The 27,882-nt window shown below is 42.3% G+C and overlaps 1 protein-coding gene across 2 annotated transcripts in view; it reads right to left on the bottom strand.

Annotated features, from left to right (window-relative positions):
• cdh13 (cadherin 13, H-cadherin (heart)) overlaps positions 1 to 27,882 on the bottom strand; it is a 171,427-nt gene that overhangs the window by 8,267 nt on the left and 135,278 nt on the right. The window contains exons 7-9 of one of the 2 annotated variants that reach the window (XM_076082241.1): positions 25,812 to 25,954; positions 7,173 to 7,406; positions 4,885 to 5,103 (exon numbers count right to left, since the gene is read on the bottom strand). In XM_076082241.1, the coding sequence (XP_075938356.1) occupies positions 4,885 to 5,103; positions 7,173 to 7,406; positions 25,812 to 25,954 (596 nt within the window). Of the gene's footprint in view, positions 1 to 4,670; positions 5,104 to 7,172; positions 7,407 to 25,811; positions 25,955 to 27,882 lie in introns of those variants that run through there. The other variant, XM_076082240.1, reaches the window with a different exon arrangement.

Genomic DNA, 27,882 nt, shown 5'->3' with positions numbered 1-27,882 from the left:
TCCTTCCTAAATTGAGCACATGCAGTGTAGGATGAAATGGGTGTGCATATCTGTGCGTCTGTATGTACTGTATGTGATGGAAGACGTGGAAATACGGGTAAGAGCGTCAGCATCAGCTCCCTCGGAGATTTTCCTTTCACCATCTTATTTCTCCTCCCTCATAAGCCTTGTTCACACACAGCTATGTGCAGCAACATATTAATCTTCATAGCCCAGCCTTGTCCACGCCACCTATATGTGTCTAGTAGAAATAATTTACACACTGTCCAACCTGGACAGTTATTGCCTCCAGCCACACATCATCAACTTAGAGAATATCGTTTTGAGCAACAGTGCGGCTGCTGCAAGGAGTTAGATAGTGCATGTGCTGTACAGTGCACATCAGTTCACATGTGCACTGATAGGGGGCAGTGTGGTCATCTGTGTTGGTTTGCTACCTGTGAGCTGTACTACCGATGAAAGCCTTGTAATTACTTTTAAAATTAGGAATCATTCTTATGAGTAGCCGTCCTTTTTGTGTGCACCCTCAGCCTACGAGAGCACGTCCTGACTGCACTTAGTTTGCCTAAAAGTCTTATCTCGGGTAAACGATGGATTCACACGAGTGTGTATGTGTGTTTGTCTTTATATATCTTCCAAGCATTTCCCGCGACAGAACTGTAGGATCAAACCGTAATTGTTCCCTACTTTATGGTAATCTGTGTGTGCGGTGGATGTGTGTGTGTGAGAGAGTCCACGGCACACTGATCACAAAAGAAAGGCTTACAATGGAGTGGAGTGAAAGTAGGCCCCTGCAAAGCTCCGGGATTTAACTGCTAACCCTGTAACAGCAAACAAAGGTCTCGAAAGCATCAGAAGACACAGTATATGTTGGTACTCTCCCTCTCTGTCCTGCAGGGCTACATGCATTATTTAAGGCTTTGAAAAGCAACCCCGGGTGTTATAGGGATGAGAGGTAGGACAGAAAGCCAGTGAGGACGTGGCTCTACTTTTGGTCGTGTTGCTAAGCTGAAGCACTGCTGAAGGAGTTGGGGGGGGGGGGGGGGGGGGTGTGGAGGTTTGAGGTTCGGATGCAAAGTTGAGATCTGGCTGAGGCCGATGACAGCAAAAGCACAGTTTCTCCACCGCTTCACAACCCATACATCACTTACATTCCTTTGGCTTCCAGTAGATACACACAACGAGAGACAATCTGTCAGTGGGGCTTTTTTTTAATCAATTCGGGGCTCTTGGCTAATTTGAGTTTTGTTTGAGTTTGTAGAAAATATATGAATGTGAGTCACATCAGTGGTTTTAGGAAAATGGGATTGAACTTTTGGTCAAGATAGCATTTTCTGTTTGTAGTCATTTTCTCTCTCCTCTCTCCGAAACAAAAGGTTAAATGCTCATTTGACATTGCAGACTTGAAATCCCCACTTCAGGACCATGGATAGCGCCACTCACTCAACTGTGCCAAAACACTTCTAAACTTAAATAATTAATAGAAAGGGGGGGGGGTCTAATAAGAGATTGTGGTGTAGGGCTGTAGGCTACGGAATAGTTTGACGCTTCGTTGGTAACGTTGACATTTTAATTCTAAATCAGCTTTCAAATGCTGCACAGCCTTTTTTTTGCATCTTCAGATAAAGCTCAGGCTACTCCTATCAGTGTTTCCTCTAAATACATAATAACATAAACATCCTCTGCTCTCCGGTTTCACAGGCTTATTGAACTATCGACATATGCGGACCGTTATTGGGACGGCTCTCCACACGCAGCAGAGGAGAGAGAAGTGGAGTGATATGACGTTGTCCGTACCGGTTACCAACAGGCTCAGTAGTGAAAAGTATTAGATTCTCATAGTGGCAGCGTAGATATCTTTCCAATAACTCCAGAGCGTTGTAAAGTCCAAAAGTCAACATTTATTGAAAAACTAAATTATATAATCATTTCCATAATTCACAACATGATTTTATCCAACAAAATATTCGGCTTCAATCCATAAATTGTTTAAAAAGTTTAACCTTTTAAAAGTACGATTTTCACCGCAGTCTCTAAACGGTTTGCTCTCCTTCTAGCTGTGCAGAAAGGGAGGCAGCAATGGTACTTTATATTCATTTAAGAAAATTGATTAAAAAAATAAAGACTAACTCATTTAATCCAATGAATCACTTTATCCACATGGATCGGAGATATTTGCTGAATTTGGAAATTTTTTTGTTGATGTTTCTCTTCTCATGCTTCAAGTCAGTGTTAACTTTTTCAGTATTTACAATCCTTTCCTAATCTTAACTTAGAGCTTTAATGCTGTTATTTTATGTAAGAGATAATCATAATAAATGTGTTGCCAGAAGTAGATGTTGGCGGGACAATATGAAATTCACTGACGGTGAACATTCTGGAGATATGTTTAATATAAATGTTTCCACATTTTAAAAGAGTTATTACATGGACTTTACGTCACCTGATGCTACTTTTGTACATGCACCTGTAGACAGGGTTGGGGGCTAAGAGAGGAAAAGGAGCTAGAATAGAGTGAGGGGAAGGTAAGAGAGAGAAACAGACGCAAGGAGCCAGAGAAATTCCGAAAACGGTCCTGCTGCGTGGCCATGCATGGGCCTGTAGCCTGGTGGGCAAAAACAGAACAAAACAGAAGAGTTTAATCTCCACACCTTTATTCTCTTCTCCTTTCACCATCCTTCGCCTCTGGCTCTTTCCATTTTTCTTCCCCTCATCTCTCTGCTGCAGGGTCAAAGTTCAGCTTGGAGATAAGGGAATTGAAACAGGATCCTCTCTGCCTCTCTGTCAGACTATCTGGCTATACACTGCAGTGATCAGTCCCCTCTATCTGTCCCCCAGCACCGGCCTCTGTGATGAGCTCGAGCAGGAGTCATCTCTCTGGGCGTGTGTGTGTGTGTGTAGAGAGATGTTCTGTGTCTGAATTGGTGGAAGCTCTGTTTCCCTGCTGTAATACTATCCGAGATTCCCAACAGAGACAAGCATGCACACACACCGTCCTTGTTTCCTCTCTCTCTCTCTCTGTACACCAAGCTCCAGGGCAACGCCGCTCACTGTTACGTCTGCTCTGACAACCCCAGCCTGCTTCAGTCCAAATGAATGGACATGTACACGGGCAGAGAACCAGGCAGCCCAAGAATCTGTCATCTGGAGCAGATATTTGGCTAATGAATGCCACCGTCCATCACTGCATTATTTACAGTGGAGTAATGAATGCTACTGTCGTTCAGAGTCAAAGGATATCTGCGGAGAGGACTTTCTTAATGTCGTGTTGGCATGTCAACCAATTATCATGCTTTCTAGTTCAGACACTGCGGCTGCAGCCATGGCAACGGCAGATAACAAAATATCTCTAAAAAGGAGAGCGTGAAAAGCTAACCGACTGCTCCAGCTGGCACACTCTCAGGATCGCTGCCATGAAACTTTCTGAGAGGTGGCTGCTCGCCCGCGGATGCTGACACAGCATCAGCTTACGCTCATGATTAGTGTGTTGCATTGGAACCGTGACTAATGGTCTATCAACGCTGGAGTGTGGCGTGCTTTCGCTGTTGCCTGCCACACGCTGTCAGTTTAATTTTATACTTTGTGTCCTGTGAATCATGGAGCTTTTAACAGAAGTTGCAGGCAACTTTGCGCTGTGTATGGGAAGGCTTAGTTTGAAGAACTCATCATATTGTTCTCTCGTGAGGCAGTCGGAGCACTGTCATCTGCCAATGAATGAGCGTTTGGAGAAAAGATATGCATCAATAGACAGAATGATCCATAGCCAGAGGAAGACCCATGGGTCATGCTAGATGCTGTGATGCACGGATGATGCTGAGAGAAAATGAGAAGATGAGGGGCAGAGATTCTGCCTTTTAAGGATTATGGAGGAGAGTGCGGCTCATTGCTAAATAGAAAGGAAGCAAAAGAGCAGGAGAAGTGGTACAAGGGAGGTGAAACAGTGTCAGAGAAGGCTGCGGGATTAGAGACAGAACAGCAAGCGGCAGTGATCAACGGGACGCAAAAAGGGAGAGAGATGTTAAGATCAATGGAACAAAAAGAGAGCTGGAAAGAGGAAAGGAGACATGACTGTGAATTTTCTGATTACCTTCAATGACGTATTTCACAGTCAAACACAAATCAGAAGGATAAAAAGATGATATAAATACGACTACATCGTTTGTTTGGGGGTAAAATCTCATTCTCATTTTCTTTTCTTTTTTTGCCTTTTCTTTTCCTCACAAGTCCTCGTCTTCTTCTTCTCTTCTCATCCCACTGTCACCATCCCTCCCGCTGTAGCGAGCCACCAAAGTACAGCGAGCCCGACTACAAACCACAGAGAACAAGCTCAAACGGGAGAACGACATCCGGGGGCCTTAAAAGTTGCAAATGATTTTTCTTCTCACCAAACTAGCTGTTGGACGTCCTTCATTACGCTTGTGTTGTGCACGGAGGGGGCTGAATTATTCATGCTATCGCTAATGGCCTAAACGAGATATTCAGAGTAAATTCAAGTTTGTCTTCCCGGGGAGAAGCTTCAGGCATGGCGTCAAACAACAAAACAGGCATACTTTTGAAAAATAAATGCAAAAAAAAGCACACTTGCCAAATCAGTGAATGCAAGGGATTGAAATAGTTCATCAGTGCATGTGCACAAACACACACACAAGAACACTTGTATGACTTTTATTCACAGAGTACAATGAATTGCTTCCCTTTTGAATGCAGTTATCCTAAGTCGGTATCATTTGACATTGTGTCTGTATTGGTTTCTTGCCAAATGATAAACTGGAAGCAACACGCCCTATTGCTTCAGTATTAATGTGTTTAAACACGATACCAGGAAATACAACAGCATCTCAACTTCTTCATTTCTTTCTTTGTTGTGGCTCTAATGGTACTTACAGAGTAGGGCGAGCAGGAGTGTCGCGAGCAGCACGAGAAGGCTGGCGCGGTGGGAGTGACCAGAGCTGCAGTGCATCTTGTTCTTCTGACAGACGCACACTTGAATTTTGACCTCAGTGTTGTTGGACAAAGGGGGCACCCCCGAGTCAGTGATGAGCAACGGGAGCTGGTAGTTGGCTTTCTTCAGACTGTGCAAAAGCATGATTTGGGAGTGTGTGGCTGTGGGAGACACGCAGAAGAAGAGGGAGATTTAATAAAGGGAAAGCACAGTAATCCTCCATCCTGCATGTGTTGGCCATCTATTCTGCATTTAACAGCTGCCCATTTTGCAAGGCAGAACTAAATATGTGTATCTTAACACAAAACTTATATGCCTAAAGTACCGGTAACTGTCTGCCAAGTCATTCATGACAACTGAAGCGAACACAATTTGGCACCACTAAGATTGTTACATTTTGTTGCATCACACTTTAAAATTCTTTCAGAGACACAAAAGGAAATTCTGGAGCCACCTCACTTCATGCTGATTTGTGCCACTATATGCAAAGCTGCACATTTCACTTGTCTGCAACGGCTGTTAACTCCAGTAAAGGGGACTTTCAGTTTTGTATTTCATTTACATTGTCCAACTGTGTGCTCAAAACAATGTCAGCGGTAAACATTTCACAAAGGCAGAGGCCTTCCTTTTGTACGAATCAACCCCACTTCTCTGGCTCATCATTGTATTTTGATTTGTGCGGCATGAGATGCAGAATTTCCCAAAGTTCCTACACTCCCTGATCAGCGTGTGACAAATCCACCAACAGCTGACTGTCAGCACCATCAGGTTTCCCTCAGACAGACTCCTCCACAGGTGTTTTAGTGTAAACAATCACACTGTATTCATGTAGTGATTGTGTAATTGTACTAATCTGTTGAGGTATTTATCACGTTAACGCTTTACCCCACGTGCACGTTCAAAGTGATCACACATACAGATGGGTGAGAAATTAATGAGAGAAGCAATGTTAACTGTCTTAGTGAGTTGTTGTTCCACCACAAGCCCCCAGGCCAGCTTCAGCGTTTGTATTTCACAAACGAGATATAACATTATAATTAGCGAGCGGTTAGAGAATTTGTTACTTCGGGGCAAAGCCAGGCTTTGTTTCCCAATGTTCCCCAGTCTTTATGCTGAGTTGGCTGCTAGTGGTACCTTCATATTTATGAATTAGTGGACATAGTGGTATCGACCTTCCCAAAGTGAAGAAGTGCATATGTCAAAATTACAAACTTTTTCTTTAATCTTTCCCCCATCTGTTTGTTAAAACTGAATAACTTTATCATAAAAAAAGTAAGTGTTTATTCAAAGTTTTAATTACCTATTGGGTTAAGAAAATAAACAAATAAAATGTGTTATTGTTCACAAACCAGCTCATAACCAACTGAAGCAAGAAGGTTTAAAAGTTGTTGCATGGTAAAAGCTTTTAATAGTTATTTTTATAGAGATAAATACTGTTAAGGTATAACCACCAGGTCTCCTTCCTGTGCTTCCACACACACACACACACACACACACACACACACACACACACACACGCCCAGCAGAGACGAGATGTGCACAGTGCCAGTCTATTTCACTGGGAGCGGGCTCTGTCTCTGCTGGCCCTATCTGTCTCTTCCAGCGGTGGTGATTGAGGAGTGTCTGTACCTCCCTCTCCCGCTGTCAGTCAAAGCGAATACCTCTGGGCAGGTTTTAGCTCGGCTCTGTCACTCACACAAACACAGACGGCACTCCTGGTCATGCAACCCTGAATCAATGTCTTGGTTGTCTGTCTATCCTCCTCTTCATCCTTCTATTATTTTACTCCTCATCCTTATCATGTGATCCGTACTATAGTTAAGGCTTATCTGCTCTGTAGTCAGCATGGATGGTTATAGAATTGCACTCAGGTGAATTGACCCTGGATTATTCTTGCAGTGCAATTGACTTTTGTTACTTTTTTCTCCCTCATCCTTCTCACACTTTCTTTTTCTTCCTGTGTTTGTATCCCTACATTCCCCAGGGTGCTTTTTGTTGTGAGAATGGACTCCAAGCTCATAAAATACTGATGGTGAAAACACAGGAAGGAAAATGTGACTTGTATACACGGCTATAACAAGTTAGGTGCCGTGTTCTGTCAAGGTTGTTGTTGGTGAACTAATGTACGAAAGATTTTTTGATTGTTTTTCACATTTCCTGTTGTTACACTCGAAAACAGTTCAGTTCAGTTCAAGAGCATACACATCTCTTTTCAAAATGAAATACTCACAGTTGACCCTGGTAACCTTCCATGTTTTATCGAGGCCGAGCTGTTTTCCCAGTTCTATATTAAAGGGTGCTGCGTTGGGCGGGAGGTCATTGTCCCGCACTCCAACGATGGCCACGTTCCTATCGTGGGCGTCTTCACACACCTTCGCTTCCGATGGTACCACATAGGGGGCATTGTCATTGTAGTCTTCCAGGTGAATGACCAATGAGCCAGTGCCTGTGGCTGGAGGGCTGCCTGGAAACATACAAAATACACACATATGAGGGAAGGGAAAAGACAAAGGTGTTGATTGAATCACTCTGAAAAACGTAGTGCACTGCTGTAGTCCTGGATGCTCCTCATTCTGTGCAGATAAGAAAAGAGCAATAACAATGTGGCTGCAGTAAAACACGGTGTACGCATGATTATTCTAAAGTTAATTCTCCTTGTTTTTCATTCTGCCATGACGAAAAGTGTTAAAGCGAGACCTGATGCTTTAAAAGACCAAAATGCCAATAAAGCTAATAAGCTCCATCCTGATCTCTTCGACTCCGCTGACCTAATTCAACCCAAACAAAACAAAACCGTCTATAATTTGAATGCCGGAAGAGCATGAATCACAGTGGCTCGTGTTTTGCAAGAGAACATTTTGACTTGGCACACAGCCTGCTTATGTGCTTGTATGAGATTACACCTTATTGCAGGATGCAGGGTTAAAAAGCAGCTCGGCTCTTCTCTATTACGGCTCTCTGTTTCACCGCGATTAGAGGTTATTAAAAAAAAATCCACACGCCATCCACAACAGCCCTAGAGGTCAGTCAGCAATTAACACCTAAAGACAAGATCTGTAATTGGAAAATGGGTCTCCTCCACCTTTTCAAGGTAAAAAACATATATATTTGCAGACAATTTAGGGCAGAGACCGGGGAACAAACAAGTCAAGATATATAATAAATGTCAATGAAACCCAGTCTGGGTTTACACGCTGACGCTGGAGAAAGCTGCACACGCTGAGCAGGAAATGTTCCCTCCATGAACTGCTGATTAGGTAAAGGTTAACTTTTTAGGACAAACAAAACAAAAAACAAACTAATGAGGCAAAACCACTGGGGTGTTTTCAAGTTGAAATATGACACGAGTAGACTTCTTGGTAAATCTTTTCCAGTTTTATGACGGACAGTTTTAGTCAGAGACCAATCAGCATTTGAACCAGATATGAATAAAAGTGAGCTTTCTGATCCATCGCTGAGTGAATGCAGTTTCAAATGAGAACAGTGGCAGGTTTACCGCTCAAAAGCACTCATTTTGAAACAATGGGTTTAATTTCAGACAGAGACAGACAAAAGAATTTCTATCCAACAGTTGATTTTGTCACCTGAAATGAGAGCGAGTTCAATGAGTTATCAATTGATTGATTGAGTTAATCAATTGATAGTTGCTTATTTTAGGAGGTGATGCAATACCCCTACTTACTGGTACCATGCCATTTGCATAAATAATGATGTAATTAAATTAGTTATAGATGAATGTTGAATGAAAATACATTTTCTCCAGCTTGTGGGCATATTGGGGTTGGTCTACAGATCAAATTAAAGGTTTATTAATAGTCTAAAGTTAGACTGATTAGTTTGATGTCAGATGATCAATATTGCCTTCAGATATATTATTTCTGTCCATCCCAGCTCCTCAATCACAATATCAGCATTGGAAAGACATTGTTGCCTATTATGGTTTTGGACAGGTCTCGGCCTTGACTTGGTCTTGATTGCCTTGGACTTGGTTTTAACTCAGACCCGACTGGACCTAGTCTTGGTCTGGACTACAGCCCTGTTATCACTCCTATGTGCTGAATCGAGATTCACTTTTGAATCAGGAATCGTTTTTTGGATTAAATTTGTGGTCCCAAGAACCTAAATGGAAGCGAATCGTGAGATAATGAATGACTCACACCCCTAGTAGTAAGTAAGTAAGCTAGTCAGCTGGACATGCTAATGATTTCAGCTTACATTAGATCAGATAAACCTACTATTCATGTCTTACACTTCTGCTCTTGTGTTTTTGGTTTTTAAAAAGGCTGAAAAAAGACATCAGCCTCCAAACTCTTTACAAGTGGAGTATCTCTCTTATCATCATGCACACCACTTCAACATGTGGAGAAAACCAAAGCTTGATGGGCCAGCCGTGTTTAATTACCATTGGGGGGTGGGGGGGGGGGGGGGGGGAGGGTTTTAAGGAACGGTCAGTTATTTGAATGAATGCCACTGTATTACATTTAGAAACAAATCTAAGAGAATCTCAAACTCAAACACGTTTGACACTTTGCTCTTTTACACTGACTTAGAATGGAGACCCACGCACTGGTGTAAGGTTACCATGATTTAGATGTCATATACAGTACACAACCTATGGGTGTAAACATGCACTGCAATAGACCTATCACATTCTGCAGGTCCCTGTGCATGAACTGCGTACATTGGAAAATACCCCAGGCTATTAACAGCACTGTCAAATACACCTGTAAATAATTCAGGCGGAAAATGTCTCATCTCCATGCCGGGGCTTTTTATTCATGCACAACGTCTTAAATAGAAGCAACATAAAGTTGCCCAGGCTGCTAAATCCCTCTGGCAGGGCGATGGAGGCAAGTGTCCAAGTGCGAAATATTTACTATTTGTACAAATGCATATAAGTACTGTATGTCAAGTGTAGTGGACACCTTAAAGGCATGAGTAGGTGCAGACTCTCAACTATAATGGCAGTTATCCAACTTCATACACACACACAAAAGGGCCTACTCACCCTCCCTACATTCCCACCAACCCACACAACAAAAACAAAGCGAAATTACTCACAGTGCCAGAGCAAAAGAAGCAGCGATAACAGTGAGTTGATGTACTTCCATCAGATGCTTTGATGGTTGGCTGTAGCAAAACAATATTTTCATTCACAACAGAAGACTGACGAGAAATGAATGATGGATGGCAGAAGCAGAATGTCTTCTGTACACCTGCTGCTAAAACATTTTCTGCTCCACAACAGTCTGCAGGGAGTCGTATCTAAAGCTGTTCAGTGTTCATCAAATAATCATCACGATCTGTTTGTTTGCTGAATTCAAAACTTTAATTTCATTCTCAGCGGTAAAGCCATCAGCAGACTGTGATCGGGAGAGATAGCCAGAAATTAGATGTAATGGTAGCGAGTTTGGCATTTCAACTGTATAATAATCGTGAAATGACTGCTTTTCTCTGAGCTCGGTTGATTTTTCTAGATGGAGTCATGGAATGAAACAAAACAGCAAACAGCCCTTATTGTAGATAAGTACGGCTGTGACAAGAGGCGGATCAAGAGCAGGGAGGAGTTACTGTAGCAAGAGCAGATGAAAATGTGTTGAAAAGCAAATCAAAGACAGTGGCTCTTCAGGCGAGACCCTAGATAATCTATTATCACTCGACACCAAGAGCGTGAGGATGGGCTCGGATCCCCCCGTCAGTGAAAAAAGATGAACATTCCAACCCATTTGTGGTGGGAGAGGCCTTCTCTGTGCTTGGCTAGCTTTAAATGAAGCCGTTTGTCATAAATGAACACTCCCCACACCTAATCACTCTAATTCTCTGCTCCTCTCTTCTCCTACTCCTCCTTATCTCCTTTGCATCATGCCTATGTCATCATCAGCCTGCCACGGCATCAGTGGAGCTTGTCTGCTGGCCTCTACTTCACACCGTTTTGTCACTAAAGTTCTGATTTATGGATCTTTGCCGCTACAACGTGTCTACCCAACTCTGCGCGTTAGGCACTAAAACTTACATAAAAAGTAAAGTAGGTAATATTAAAGAAAAAGGACATGGGAGGATTTGCTGTGATGCCAAAAAGAGCATGGTGATTTTCAGGGTGTTGAAAATGTGCAAGAAAACTGTCCTCTCATTGTGTTATTGGAGTTCAGAGTGAAAAATGAATTCATCGCGACATCAAGCTATTAAACTGTGCTGTCCAAGTAACAGAGGTTTCAATCGACAAGAACATTGCCATGAGGACAAAGGTCTTTGCTCTCTCTGCCTCTCAGGAAGTGTGTGTGTGTAATCCTGTAATGTTGTGTTTGTGTGTTATTTAAGGCTCGACACTCTTCCTCTAGTAACTCAGATAACGATTGCACTCTGAGTGACTTACTCAATTATTTTGCTGCTTTGGCAATTGCTACATTCCAAATGCAAATCGTCAGTCTCAATGGCCACAGCAAATAACTAGTACCGTATTTTCCGCACTATAAGGCGCACTTAAAAGCCTTTAATTTTCTCAAAAAACGACAGTGCGCCTTGTAATCCGGAGCGCCTTATATATGGATCAATTGGTTAATTGGTTGATCCATACTGGTTGTACACGGCGCTCTGTCAAAATGTTTCAGTACGACTGGTAAACTACAAAGCCGCACCGCGGTAAACACCGGTACTGTGCTTACTCCTAGTCCAACACCACTTGTGTGTATAAAGACCCCAAAATGGCACCTTTGAAGAGACACGCTTACGACGCTATTCTATTCTATGCGCCTTATAATCCGGTGCGCCCTATATATAAAAACAGTTCTAAAATAGGCCATTCATTGAAGGTGCGCCTTATAATCCGGTGCGCTTTATAGTGCCGAAAATACGGTAAATATAAGCTTTTCCAGTTCTGCGCCCATATTTCCTTTCACAATGCACAATCCCAGTAAAACTCCGAGCTACCTATGTCTATGAACCTGTTATTATCAGGCTCTCTAATGGTTCTGTGTCATTATACGGCCATGATTGAAGATTTATTTATCTACTTTGTTTCTTTTAGTTATAGGAGACTTGAATGGCAACAATTTCATTAACAAGCCTACGTGCACGCTATACTCTGTGAGGCTGTACTTAGTTACAGCGGTTCTTCGAGCTAAATGCTTACGTCAGCATCCTAACATGAAGATATATTTACCACCACATTCATTTTTCCTGTATTTATTGACAAAACCAAACATTTGGACAAATACAATTTCTTACCTGATGGTGGCGCTACTGAGAATTAAGGAATCATCGAAATAGTTACAATTCTTCCTGAGGGGGACTTGAATGTCTGAAACAAATTTCACAGCAATCTGCCTCAAAGTGGCCCTGGAAGAGAAGTCTGGGAATCACCAAAGTCAGTAGACTTCATCATCTCGGGACCAAAAATCTCTGCACAAATTGTCATGGCAATCCGTGCAATAACTGCTGAGAGACAGACAGACGTTGGCCTCCCTCGAGATGCTCTGCTAGCATGGCTAAAAATCTGCATCACCTACCCAGCGTATACAACAGGAAAGACATCTTCCCTCTTTATTGCAGTCCATCTCCCATTAGCTGTGGTGACCCTGGGCAGGAGAGTGTTTTGTAAAACTTAATCCTAATGGTGCCTGCAAGTGTGTATGTTTTTTCAAATATAAAGTAATCCAATCATATTTGAGGCACTGACATTTTGTATGTTGTATTTTGTTAACTAATAACTGTAAGTGGAAATCCTTGCACTGTTATGCTCTGCAGCCCTTCTTTATGCAGGGTTTAATTAGATTGCAGGGATGAAATCAGGATATTTTGAAATTTAAAAGCAAATTACTTCTTTATTCAAGTGAAGAGTGTTTTTTTTGTGAACAATTTGATAATAAATGATGTATTATTTTCAATGAAAAATGTAACAGTCCACAGCTAAAATTAACTTCCCACATTCCCGGGATTGATTCTCATAAATTGGTTTCAGAGCGAGAATTACACTAATTAACGAGTGAAATTAGGTTTAATTGTCTTCGTCAAAGGCCCTCTTCAGTCTTAAGAGGAGCAAAGCCCTCGGGCCAGTTCAGGCAGACAACTCCAGCACCAGCGCTACACTCGCACATGACAAACTCTACAACAGTAAATGCATCATATACATATCCAAAGTACACTTTGCAATATGGCAGCCAATTAAAATGATTTGGTCTGGTCTGCTGCTACTGTACTAATCTTTTGCAAACTATTTCTGTAAAGCACCATCTAGAAATGCTTTTGCTGCTCTTGCCGTATTTCAAAAGCAGCACCTCCACCCTGCCACCACCTGTAGGCTTTCATTTAAAATGAGCTTGTACTTGCGGGGAGTGTCGAGGTCAAAGACTAGACACCAAATACAATCTCTGTATCTACAATACTCGGCACTATCACACAATAGGGGGACTGCACAGTCTGGTGATACCTTGCTGTTGGAGACAAGCTATCATGTGGTCCTTTTTTTAAAAGCAAGAATATTGATTATGTGATAATAATAATATTTTAAACAACGAACGTTGGATGATGATGATGTTGAAGCATTATCAGAAAAGTTTTGGGACTGCTGGAAGCTAACTAACTTGCTCTATTTCTGCTCAATTATGATGAACTGAAAATTCAACAAACAATAAAGTGTTGTGCTTCCAGACTGATGAAAAATATTGAAACAGCAGGCAAACCATTCAAATTGTATTCCATTTAAAAAAACGTTTTATTTATTTTTTCTTCTTTTTTCCCCTAATCCCCCCCCCCTTTTTAGATGTATTTTTTGTTTGTTTGTGTAGATATATATATAAATATTTATAGAGATATTTGTGTAGATGTACACACACACACACACACACACACACATCCATCTATATACATTTTGCTGGACCTCCGTTTCTCACTATAGTCTTCAGTCTAAAGCTGTTATTCTCCTCAGTTTGCTCCTCTTTGTTTTTGTCCCTGTCTTACTTTGTGTCATTTCTTGGTAATATATGTGTTTATGTACTTGTCTGCACATGTATTGTACTAACCTTTCTACACAATAAAAAAAAGTATTCTGGTTAAGAAGAAAACAAATGAGCTGGTCTGCATCACTGGAGATTTACATAATGCCCAGTGGCAAGCACAAAAGATTGGATATAATAAAAACAATACAGATATGAAATTATTCCATCAGTTAATCCACTCAGCATAATCATGGTGAAAGTGGATATAATTTCCAATAGATTTGTGAACACAGAAATAATTTCTATTTGCGATATTGTTATATTTAGACCACAATTACAGTATTTCAGAATACTATGTTCGTGGGATGGATTCAGTAAACTGTACTGTGAGGCATTTCTGCAAGGGCCACCTTCATCACCTCCAACCTCCTCCTTTAGGCTTTACGCTCCTGCTCCATCTCCATCGCCCAACCACTACACCCGCCACCTCTACCTCCACCTGCCCGTGGCTGGCAGTTAGACAGCCCTGTTATTCTCCCGTCTGCCCAGAGATGAGAGGAGCAAGCAGCCTGATTGACTCCTGGGGCGGTCGGGGCTAATCCACAGCTACAGGCTGCAAACTAACCTTTCTTTCTCTCTCCTCCCTGCTGGCTCTCTGTCTAACCCCCAAACACTCTTTTTCTCCCAGCACTTTGGCTCTAGTCTAATGCTCTATTTATGTCTGACTGTCACTTTCCGTTGTTATCGCTTTATTTTTTCCTTTCTGTTGTCTGACTTTTTCCTCCCGCTGTTGTAGAAGAAGAAGGAAAGACAGGGTTGTGACCAGCAGCAGTTTGAAATGTACCAATTTCTGCCCCTGCACGGTGCGGTGAGTATAAAATCCATGATCTGTATGCAGTCTGTCAGTCCTCTTGGGGAGAAAATGTGTCGCAGCAGTGACGTTTTATGAGAGGAGGTGAGGGCAGGGACCACAACAAATTTGAAGGGGGAAAAAGTACAGCCAGTTCCATTTTCATTTTTGGTTCATGGTTCCATCATTTAAGTCCTACATTTGATCAGTTTTTCTTACTGTGAAATAAGTCTGGCAAGTGCTCTGGCCACGAGTGAATTCACAGTATTAAAAAAAGCCCACTTGTAGAGTTCGCCACCAAGGACAAGGCTGAAACAAGACTATTCTTATCTGGCTACTTTTCTTTTTCTCATTAGAACAACCATTACATACCAGGGCAGCTTGGGTACAAACAACCAGTGGATGATGCCCTTGGCTAGAAATATTCAGCGTTGTTATTAGTATGATTATTTTCCTCAGCCACATAAAAGTGGGTGATGAAGGAAATTAAATAACAACAAGCAGGGACTAGAGGAAGCCAGGAGCAGGGTCCGCACATGAGGAATGGCTCATTGGAAAATGTCACAATACATCATGCTGCAGCTAAACAGTCAGGAAGACTGATTCCCAGGTGGACCACAGGAAGGTAATAGAGGAGAAAGAGAAAAGACAAATGAAGGCAAAATCTAAAATGAGAAAGAGAGATAAGAGCAGCATTACATGATTATATGAGATGTATGCCATGCCAGCAAAATTGACTGAAATCGAGATAATTCTATTCCCCGTCACTTTACAGTGTAAAACAGCCAATACCTTACTCTTTACCACAACTTGCAGATACAGTAACAGCACAATACTGAGACATCCTCTACTGCAACAGCTTCCCTGAGTCCATTCTTGTGAAAACTGTTCACAACTCCATTCAAACACATCCAGCCGCAGTATGGGCCATAATGAGTTCACATTACATTAACCCTCTATGGCATGACTCTTTATTTTGGGGAGTAAAAAATATGTCACCCCATTTTTGGGGAGCTTAGGGGCACCTGATAATATATCAATCATAAAATGTGTCCCGTCCGCCACCTCAGCCAGATTTTGTTTTGTTGCTTCAGGGCGACAATTAGACACGATGGGTATAACACCAAGGTTTGTCATAGTACATACGATAAGAGGAATAAGGAAAACAAGCAAAAGTTTTATTTTCACGACATCAACCTGTAAACCAACATCTAAATTACTGTGTGTAAGTTACCTCTACCATCCTTTGCTCTCACTATAATACTGAAGGATACAGCATCCTATCTGGTTCAGTATTTTCCACTTCCCCTCTATCCATCTTGCCACTGCGCGAGTCCCAGACCTTGTTAAAACTCCCTTCAGATAACCCAATTCATTCTGTCCCATCACTCATCAGTCTCCTCAGGGCTTCGGCAAACACTATCACATGACGCCCCGCTAATCTTATTGGCTGATCGGAACTGTAAATGAACCCAGCCAGAGCCAATTACAAAAGGCACAAGTCATTAAGAGAGATGACTTCGGGGAGAGAAGCGGTGCTGGGGACAGGTGCATCGCAAATTACTTTCAGAATAGAGTTTGGGTTATCAGTTGCTGGCTAATATGCCAAGTGATTGGAGAAGGAAGGCATTGATACGGCTTAAAGTAGGCTTACACCGCAAGCCCTTTCTTCTGGTAATTAAACACCTAAATTGCCCTCCTTGGGAGATTTCCTGTTTTGGTCTGCTCCCAGAAAAACTTTGCGACAGGATTATTACTGTGATAAGGTGTCGGATCAAAATGAAAAAAATAAAGTGTCTACAAATCTAAGTGAAACCACTTTAATTAAGTTTGTTAAACTCACAGTATTCACAGCATTTAAGCAAGATCTAATGGCCTATTGGTCCAATATGAGATTTAAAAAAAAAGATCATTTTAAGCTCCACAATTAGTTACACATTCAAATATGATTAAAGGCCCTATACAGGCACCTGTTCTCCCCTCTGCCTACACCTGCTCCCCACTCCTACATTGTCTAAAGGACTTTTTCACAGCAAACATTTTGAGCTCAAGTGTAAATAATACAGATGAATGATGGCTGAATTCCATTTAGCTTCTTTGGTTTCAGGGTCCTGGCATACTAGCCCACTGCCTGACTTTCATGGTTTACTGGGACAATTGAAATTGTTATTATGTTATTATTTATTAGAAAATGTTGCGTTATTAGAAATGTGGGCTTCTCCTACAATCACAAGTGCCGTTGGATATATCCTAAATATCTTAATTGCAATCACATTTCCCTCAATAGCATCTGGTGCATGGGTCTTCGTCCCTCGCACTACGAGGAGAGAGTAATCTAGAAAACACATCTTTACAGAAATGAGACATCCTTTCCTCTGAACCGTCTTCTCAAGTGACAGCTGTTTTTGATAACCACAGCACAGCTGGATCAGATGTCAGTCGGCTTCAACAGCTCTGTAGCTACTTCTGATGTTTTAGATTTTGTATTTGCACGTACCACACTGTCCAAATAATAATAACATTCACGTTCAAGTCAGGAGTGAGGAACGATCAAATAACGGAACTCACTAGGAGGTACTCACTGTCACTTTAAAAGCCCGAACCAATCAGCCAGGCCAGGTCAGCCAGGTGTAAATGCAATGTGTAGTGTCGGACCATATTCTTAGAAACAATAATAAAATGCAGAGCAAGTTGAAAGGTCACCTAACTACGCCTCCTCCTGATAGCTTAAACAAGCTCAGCCAATAACGCAAAAACGCAAAATTCGCCGCATTCGCAGGCATTGAAAATGATCAACTGCCGAGAAATATGCGTGACGCTGTGTCGCGAAAGCCTATCAGCGTTAAGATGCTCCTCCTGTCATCACTGCCGTAGTCGTTCACCCAGAGCTCTACGATACCTGATATTACTAGTGATCGAACAAAACTATGTATAAATGTATGTGTATAAACCATATGGTACAAACAATGAAAAAGACGCTGCCGTATTCGCTCCTAGATGTTAATTTGAGTGTTGATGGAGCTGCTACAATGTTAGCATAGCCTAGCACTGATCGATCCGAGCTCCATTGAGAAAAAAACAAGTATTTTAAAAGTTATTTGCTTGTCGTCTTGTGGAGAAAACTAACAAAACATGAATTCAGACTTTTTACAAATCGGCATTATGATTTATGATAGTTATGATAGTTATTTCGGCATCCTTTCTGTCCGTTTATTGCAATTAAATCGCAGCCAAATCAGTTTATTTTGGGTTCATACAGCTGTAGTAAACCAGCCAACGTGGCTTGCTAGACACAGTGAATACACCTTGATGAAATTCACCGATCGCCTCCGGATGATGTTATGAACCCAGACAAGAAGGCGTTTATTTCCCCGGGATATCTGTGACTTTCAGAAACAAGTACTAAGCAGAAATAGTGGTTATTTTTTCCATGGTTGATGGTGGAAATAAATGTCTTAGTTGAATATGGCTTCCATGGAGATAAGCCACTCCTCCTCTCCGGCACGTCTAGTGCGAATGAAGGGAAGGAGGTGAATAACAACAAATGATCCCGCGAGTAAACCCTGCGAGTAACACAAATTTGCATTTGGTGTGAACGCACCATTAGGCTGTACTGCACAGTGGTGCTTTGAGCTAAATGTGAATGTCAGCCTGCTAAAATACTCACAATGACAATGCTGACATGTTGATGTAAAGCAGGTATATTGTGAACGGTGTACACCATCTTAGTTAATTGTCAGCATGCTAACGTTTCATAATCAGCACTTAACACAAAGAACAGCTGAGGCTGATGGAAATGTTATTATTTTTTCAGGTATTTGGTCATCGACCAAAGCATTGGACAGATCTATAGGTCATAGATCTGATGATTGCTTGTGAGGAAAAGTCAGGGGATCATAAAATTTACCAAATTTCAATAGCTGTTGTACCATTTCACTCAAAACCACATCAGTCAACCTCATGGTGGCACTAGAGAAGAAGTCAGGGATTACCTAGTTCTGTATGATTCATCATGTGGGAACAACGCATGTGGTAAACGTTAATGGCATTCCATCCAATAGCTGTGATATTTCCGTCGACTTGTGTCCATTGGCAGTTTTAGCCCATGAGCGTGAGCCTTGGCGGTTATTGACTTTGGTGACATCATGCAAATCCCAGCCGAGCTCCACCAAGCTTCAATGTGAGCAGAGGTTTAATCAGCCAGAGTTATAAAAGACACCTGTGCTTGGCCATTTATATTCCACTCTAAAGTTTCTAAATTATCTGTCTACAAAATGAAATTTCCCAAACAGTAAGCAGGTCAGTATGCATCTTCGCGTCGCATTGAGTTGAACTTTGGTGAACTTTCAGGCAAATATGGCCCATCTGGTCACCTGGCTGCATTTGTGCATATGTGAATGTGCCCCGGGGAAGAGGAAGGTATTATTTTGAGTTTGTCTCAGTCAAAGGTGTAAAGAACATTGCCGTTCTTTGTAGACTTTGTGCAAGCAGCAAATTACTTGCAAAGTATATTGAAGCTGATATGACAACCAGGCCAGAGAAATTCTGTGCCGATTCTACGTGAAAGGTGTTAATTGAGGTGGCCTTTATAGCAACAAAGAAGCTGTGAGGCTGTGTAATTAAAACACCATAAAGCCCTGCATGTCACACTGTCATCATACTCTGACATACACATATGGTGCCTTTAACTCCTCACCAGGAACCAAGCCTCTGACAGATCTCCTATGTTGGTCTAATGAAATGCATCGAGAAACTGAAAAAAAATCTGTGATTCCATCGTCTGACTTCATCTTTCATTATCTACCCCTCTCTATCTCTACCCACTCTCTACCCACTCATCTCATATGGTTTGGATCCCTGTCATTAAAACTACACCCAAATCTGTTCATATCTCCACAGAGGAAGCCAACGTGGGGGGGGGGGGGGGGGGTATACTTACTTTCCACATGACCAAGAGTTTCAGTATTCTACAAAACAAGTATCCTGGTATCACTGCACTCAAACAGAGGCTCTCTTGCTGAGTTTGGCAGAGGCGTGTTTGCTTTAGCGTGCCAGGTCCAGCGATCACTTCTGATCTGTGGATGAATCAGTATTCCAAGGACACGAGAGAGGCAGGGCCTGATAACGGCCACAACAGAGAGAGAGACGTCTCTTCCCTGGCGAAGCTGAACAACGGTATTCTTTAATCACAGACGTGATCCTGTTTACAAGGTGGCGACTTCCCCAAGAGGTTCAAGTCGAGACATGAAAGACAAAGGCGGTCATGGAGGGACAGGAAGAGGGGAGACAGAGGTTGAGTTGGTGCTACTAAAGTGCTAAAGTGAGAAAGACACAGTGTGTATTTGGGGTTAATGAAGCAATGCGGCAAGACAGGGGAGGCAACAGAAGGCAAGACAGTGTCTAGCTGTGATCTGCTGCACATTCTTGAGCATATCCCATTACACTGCCATTATCCTGGGTCAAGATGCCTTGATTCCACACCCTCACGCTGGCGTCACCTCTGTCTACTGCTCCACAGGGTCATAATTGATTGGCTGGGCAAGAACACATTTCAGTGAGGTAGTTAACCTGCTTGCCTCTGCGTCTCTTTCTCCATATAGGGATTGACACGAGACATATACATATACAGTATGTATATATATACTTTGGAGTGAAAGTGAAGTACAAGGAAGAGGCAAGTAAACACATCCAAAATTCATATAAGCCTGTTTTGGTCAAATGACAGCGCCTTTGCTCTTCCTCTCTCATTTTCCAAAAATGTACTTCATTCCTTTCTCCAGTCTTTTTAATTTTCACCTTTCACTTTTCTCCCCAAGTCTCTGAAGCTTGTCTCAGTTTCTTCCATAGTTCTCTTTTTGTCTCCTTGACACTGATCCTTCCGTTACTATATTTGATATTTTATTAGACAGAATCTGCTCTTCAGCTTGTGCTCTCTGGGCTCTTGTAGAATGGATTTTTTGGAAAGTTAGAGAAGTCTGTCATGGCTGATTTCTAGCATTTACTATGTCTCTTACTGCTAACAGATCAGTACCAAATCCCCTATTAATCAAACATTGATTTATCAATAGCTAAATCCGGGTTTATTGGAGTTTCTTTATACATTCAAAAGCCAGAGCTGGAGAACTAAACGATTGAGCTATCTGTAAACACTGACAGTCATCTTCACAAACGTTAAAGTCTTCTGTTTTCTATTCTGTTCTTGGCCAGCGGATTGTAGCGCACTGGGCTGACACACTGGCTCATTGTGCTTTAATATTTAGTTTGGGGGAGCCCGATCACAGCTGGCTAAGGAAACAACATGAGTCTATCTATCTGCGTTCAGCCTGCCAGGCTGCCTCACTGTGTGCTTCTGACATGACAGACAGTTAGCATGTGAAACCATTGTGTCTGTGCTGGCCTGAAACAGGGAAATTACTCAGCCCATTAAAGCAATGAGCGGCACACTGGTTCCCAGCACTTAGTATGGCAATGAGGCGGCACAGTGGTGGACACTGTACACGAAGATGGACACATGTAGAGGCACAGAATGGTGTGCCTGCACGCGCGCACACACACACACACACACACACACACACACACACACACACACACACATATCTCTGCTACTGACAGCCAACTACCACTGTCAGTCTTTCTCTCTCTTTTGAGGGAAGAGATGATGAACCTATTATGTGGACCTGTCACAGAGCGATGCACAGATACTACACACATGCTGCACACACGCACACACGCACACACAGTCCTATTTAATTTTACATCCATCTGAGCAGCAAAGCGATTTGTTTTCTGTGACCCATTAGAATTCAGCGTCTCCTCTCTCCTTTTACCTCCTGCTTTTGATTTAAACCAGAGGGGATGTGATCTGACTGTGATGAATGGTGAGACTTATCACACTGCTAGGTCTTAGTGCGTGAATGTGTGTGTAATACTTAATATTCCTGTACTTAACAAATGTCGCTTTGACTCTGTTGAGGTTGGCTAACTGTTGACACACACACACACACACACACACACACTGAGTTCTAAATGGAGGTCACTCCTCCGTACGTCCACGTGTTCAAAGCAAACACTGCTCAGCTCTTTTGTGCATAACTGAAGAGTATTTAATAGGGGGTTTGGTGGCAGCACTCACTGAAGATTGCATGTGTATGAGTATGTGTGTGTGTGTGCGCCGCCGCGTTTCACACGACTGGGGCTTTGATAATGTATTCATGCCTCCCAATGACAAATGGTTCCCACCAGGAGGCGGTTTAACATTTAAATGAGGAGCAGGAGAAAACATTGAACCACAACACACAGCAGTGAGTGGATACGCAAGGAGCAGGCTAGAGAGGCATCGCGTGTACCCGGACAAAGACTTGAAAAAAAACAGGATGAACACACAACATCAAATCACCCACACACAAACGCACAGATCCGACACGGAATATAAAAAACTAATGTGAAGGAAGGAGAAGGGGGTAAGATGCTGGAACAGCTGGTGTCCCGGCGGGGAATCATAGAGCAGAAGAGAATTTGTTGGCGTGCAAAACCAGCAGCTACTGATGAGAGTTTATATAAACAGCCTGTCAAGCCCTCTGCTCTGGTTGGAACAATATCTCCTCAAACAATACCGTGCCACTCTGCCGGTCTGCCAGGTTCCTGCTGCCCAGGCAGCACTGGGTTGTGGCTTTTTTTAAACTCAGAAACAGAAACTCGTGATGGGAGGAGGGACACAATGTGCACAAATACAGATGCAGTGATGAAGGTGAGCCCCGGTGGATGCAAATAAACAGACACGCTTACACTCAGGCATGCACATACATGCATGTATGTATGTGCGCACACAGTGACAATCACACATCCATTGAAGCCTACAACTTCACACGCCATGGAGTGACAAATGGCCCTGTCTGCCTCTCCTGCAAATGCAGTTGATTGCGATGGGAACAGAGTGTACCCTCCAGACTAGAGACTCACTGCTGTGGATTCTCCAGCGGAGATGACCTCTGACCTTGACCCTAACATTATCATTACCTCACTACCTTGTTGAATCCCCCCAGATCCTGTGTTCTTCTCTTCCCTTCTCTTCCGTTTGTCCTATTTTTGTCTACCGTCTTAGCATCTCTTCCTTGAACCAGACTCCCTGCCTTCCCAATAGTGTGTGCGCTCCATGGTTCACCATCTGTTGCAGCCCGGAGGCCTGCTCCAGCTGACCTGCCCTCATGCTGTTAACCAGAAACTACAGTCAATCTGTTGCTATACTCGCGCAAAACATTTACCAAGAGTATACTTCCCATTTAGAGCTAGCACACAAGGTCAAATCGGCTTAAACCGGGGCGGACCATGACAAAGGGGAGAATATTTACTTCAGGAAAACTCTCACACTTTCAGTTATACACCGCAAGAATCAAGGTTGCCGGCAGCATATTTTCAGTTTGAGAAGTATTAATTATGTGAATATGTAATTCAATGGCCGATAGATAGTAGATTATCACGTGTTGTGAAATTTACCTAGAAAAACGTTTGAGTCACACTTTAGTACCTGTTGTGTTCCATCGATTTTTCTCCTTTTTCAGAATGGTTTTCCCAATTATCTTTTTGCGTACAGGTGCTTCTCATATATGCCCCGCCTTTAACCTCCTCCCTTTCTGTTTGACACAGGTCTATTGCTCACTCTCACCCTCCTCCTCTTACGTGCAGGTTAGATGGGTATTTATCTGAGGTTTCCACATAAAGATAAAGATGAAGATGTCAGGGTCAATCGATATCCTGTTGGTAGTCTACATAGGTGGGTCGTCATACAATCATTGTGCAGATCGCTGTGGGGAAGGAGCAAATTTGTCCCGTCGATGACAGAGAAGTGAGAGAGTCGAGGTAGGGGTCGAGTGTATATCAGCATTCTGCTCACATTTTAACCCCGTGCACACACACTGCACGCATGCAAGCATCAATTCAGTGGGCTGTTAAAGGTCTGGGTGCAGCGATATTTATGGTTCTCGTTACTTATATCTGTGTAGAGTATTGGCCTAGGAGCAGAATGGACCAAGTGCCTCTAATCTATCACGTTTTTACATGTTGGACATACATAGGATTGAGTGCGGTTTGAGTTTTATGGTTTGGCTGAAGGGTTGGCAATGTCGGTCCACCTCAAGTCTGAAATATCGCTACAATCTATCATTGGATGGATTGCTGTACAGATCAAGATGCGCTGACTTTTATTCTAGCACCACCAGTTGACATTTTTGGGTTTAGTCAAATGTCTCGACGACTATTGAATGTATTGCCATGAAATTAGGGACAAAGATTTATGTATCACCTCAAGATGCATTGTAATAACTTCGGTGATCCTGGGCCTTATAGTGTAGTGCCATCATCAGGTCAAAATTCTAACGTGTCCAACAATTTGGATTCGATCTCGGAACCCATCTGCTATTGGTCTGAGCAGAACTCACTTTGAGGAACGTAAACATATTTGTTCTACAAAACCTATTTTTTATTGAACAAAAGAAGCCAAACCTCTCTTGCTGAGTTAAATGAGATGATTGATATCACTTTCAACTCTGTCCGCTAAATATAGAGCTACAATCAGCAACTGTTTAGCTTAGTTTAGCACATACTAGACCACAATGTTATTTTAAAATACAATATATGATTTGTTTATAGGTTAATGAATTAGTTAGTAACATTTAGAGGTGCTAGAAAAAAGAAGGTGGATTTTTGTTACCTTTTTGTTATGCTAAGCTAACCAGCTGCTAGTGGTAGCTTCATATTTACCACACAGACTCGAGAGTGGTATCAATCTTCTCATCTAACACTCGGCAACAAAAACAAATAAGTGTATTTCCAAAAAGGGTAAACAATTTCTTGAAAGCAGATACATAACACTGTCGCAGTCAGTATCTCAAGAACTTTATAAAGCTGTAAACCATCTTCTTACCCCCGTATCCTCTTCTGGCTCCAACACTAATCTTACTCCCTGCCCTGCCTGCTCACGATCTTCATCATTTCTCTTCTTCTCCACCTATTCCTTCTCCCCCTGGCTTTATATATTTTCCCTGTTATCACCTCTCATGTCCCTTCCTTTCTCTTGTTCCTTTGACCCTTCCACCTCCTCCGCCTGCCCCATCATTACTCCTCTTTCAACACTCATCTTTCTAAGGCTGCCGAATTCCACAGCACAACAGTGCTATTCTGCTGCCTACTAATAGAATCTCTCAGTTCCTTTAATGGATCTGTCAGAATCTCCCTGAGCACAGCAGACCAGATAGATTGATAGGGAGAGGGAGAGAGACATTGAAAGAGAGGGACAAAGAGACAGCGAGACGCAGGAAGAGAGAAGCCCAGAGGAAAAGGAGAGAGGCGCAGGGGCTCTGAACACTTTCATCTGTGCCATTGAAAGTCTCAGAGCAGCAGCTCCACTGACACTGGCAACCAGCGACCATATGTTCCGTTGGAAGCAGTGCCACTTAAGGCCATCACATTGTCACTGCGGGATAATGACAGCTTCACTGTGGCCAGGTGAAACTAGCCAACAGGTTGAGTCCTTACCAAGAGTGAACTGTACTCAATGCAGAGGCAGGCTTTGTTTCTATATATTTATATATTTATGCCCTGACACTCATCACACAGGAGGAATTATTTGTGTAATGCAAGTGAGAATAGATGTATAGTGGGAAGACGTGTTAGCTATAGCTACCACTGCATAAAGTCAAATCTTTATCATAATTATACCCTGAACACTCATTGAACTCCTTCAATAGTTTATTTGAGCGGTAGCTGAGGTGAACCTGGCTTATTTTGTTGACATCTGTGTTGCTGTGGTGGTTTTACACCTTTAGTTAAAAAGTGTAGGAAGGACTTTGACATTGTTCAAAATAAACCTTTGCCACCTTTTGTGCACGGTTGTTTCCTGGGAAGGAACCAATTTAGGACAGTAATTTCAAAGCCTTTTATTGACGAGCTAATAATTACTGTTGCATTATATTGGAGACATTACATTAGTGGCCAAATGGATATTTATTTTTCTGAAGGTTTTACAGATGATTTAATCACTTTGTCTAATTAACCTCCATCATCTTTATACAGTGGAGTATCTGTAACTCACCGTTATCTGTGGCGATGAAGACAGCTGTGTATTTGTTGTCACGGACCAAAGGAGACTCACGGTCCAGCGAGGCCGAGGTGTTGACAGTTCCTGTGACTGGGCTCACACTCAGCCAGCCTGCTGGGTCTCGCAGAACAGCATACCTGGAAGAAAGTAAATAAAAAAAGTCACAAGTTGAAAATGGACTCGTATTTGTATAGTGCCTTTCTAGTCCTACGACCACTCAAAGTGCTTTAACGCTACATAGCATTTATTTTGGTCCTGTATTTCTAGGTTCCATGTGGCTCACAGACAGACAGACACAAGAACAGACAAAGACAGGCATTTGTGCTCCCCACATCTGTTCTGTAGAGTGTATAACTGTATAACTGGATTACCAACTCCAGCTTCAAAACATTCCCATTTAGAGTAGAGTAAGAGTAAGTAATACAACACGATTTTACATTTTCAGGACATCTAGCATGGGAAATCTGGTTGCATAAGACGATAAATGCTAATACTGAGGAAAAAGATACATAAAATATGTATGAATCGTAAGTTATCATTTTGTTTTATGTTTGACCCAAATATGTCGGACCCTCGAGCAACAAGAGTTGCTAACAAATACATGAAAAAAAGAATGTGAAAACAAGGCTAACTGTTATTTTTTACACAGTCTAAAAAACATCGCCAAGATTTATTTAAAAAAAAATTTCAGATGCTCTCACAAAGAAGAGCAACTTTTCGAGTTACCTTGGACACCCAAGGTGAGAACTTTTCATGTACAGTCATTTACACAAGTATGATGTTACAGTTTAGGGTAAATACTTGGTTTAAAGGTAATTGTAAGGGTTAGGATTAGGCAAGTAGCGGTTATGATTGGGTTCAGAGTTAGTCTCCAGGAAATTAATGTCAGGCAATGTAATGTGTGTGTGTGTGTGTGTGTCCACTGTTTTGGAGGAATAAGGATTTGTTGAGATGAATAATTTAGTATTGGTTGTGATCTTCTTATACATGGTGCTGCAGGTGACAGTATGCCAAAGAAGCTCATAATGTTATTGGCCTGAAAACCAAACATAACAATTAAGATTATATTTTAGATTTGTTTGGCGAAAGGCAGAAGGGTGCTGTGTGGTCGGATATAATAATAATCTGTAAAAAAAGAAGGTCCTAGTCAAACAAGAAAATTGTCAGTTCACAATTACTTTCTGTGCGTATAGGCTCTACCCCTGTACACATGCACGTGTAAGTGACTGCAGCAGCAGCAGCAGCAGCTCCTGCAGGGCTTCAGATTTGAAGATGATGAACGACCTCTCCAAAAATCTCGTGGGCGAACGGCCAAGTTGGCATCTCCTTGAAAAACAGCCAAAGAGCGAACCGCGACCCTGCTAATGTGACCACTCAGCCAGCCACTGATGGCTGGTAGATGGTGATTGGAAGGGGCTTGCATCGGTGTTAATGTCACAAGTGATTGATTTAGAAGCTCATTTGCACTTCTTTTTGAAACACATTCAGAAATGTGCACACGCATATATACTTTAAGCAGATACGTACACCTTCAGACGAGGTCTTCTTCCGTGAAACATCACTCATACATGCACAAAAGGCACACACAGGGAGCTAAAAGTTTCTCAAACAAACCCACACAGACACACAAGACTACAGACTTTCTTCACCACAAGGCCACGCTTTGCCAAAGTGCTCAGCAGTAGACAAATTGTCTTTGAAATGGAGCTCCTCAGCTAACAGAGCGCGACAAAGCCTTGGGAAATGGCTTTGCAATCAACCTCTGCTCACACCTTTCCCCTCTCGCTCTTACTCTCACACACTTTCCCTGCCAGTGATAACTACTGTTAACCAACACATATGTTCTAGTGTAACAAAAGAGGCAGCTCGCCTCCTGCGAGGTTAAATGTGCTGTTAATAATGACACATATTTCATTGTACATGCTCTCTTTCCGACACACACACACACACACCAACAGACATGGATCTGCCTCCTGATTCATATGGCCAACTACTCCAATAAAACAGAGCCTGGCTCACAGGTTATTAACCTCCATATGTCTCTCTCCTCCCATCACTGGCTTAA

This window comes from Anarhichas minor, unplaced genomic scaffold (assembly GCF_050575085.1).
Source record: "Anarhichas minor isolate MPS153535 unplaced genomic scaffold, ASM5057508v1 ptg000090l, whole genome shotgun sequence".
NCBI classification, from domain to species: domain Eukaryota; kingdom Metazoa; phylum Chordata; class Actinopteri; order Perciformes; family Anarhichadidae; genus Anarhichas; species Anarhichas minor.
The sequence above is the reverse complement of the archived record's forward strand: the minus strand, read 5'-3'. Positions and strand labels throughout refer to the sequence as shown.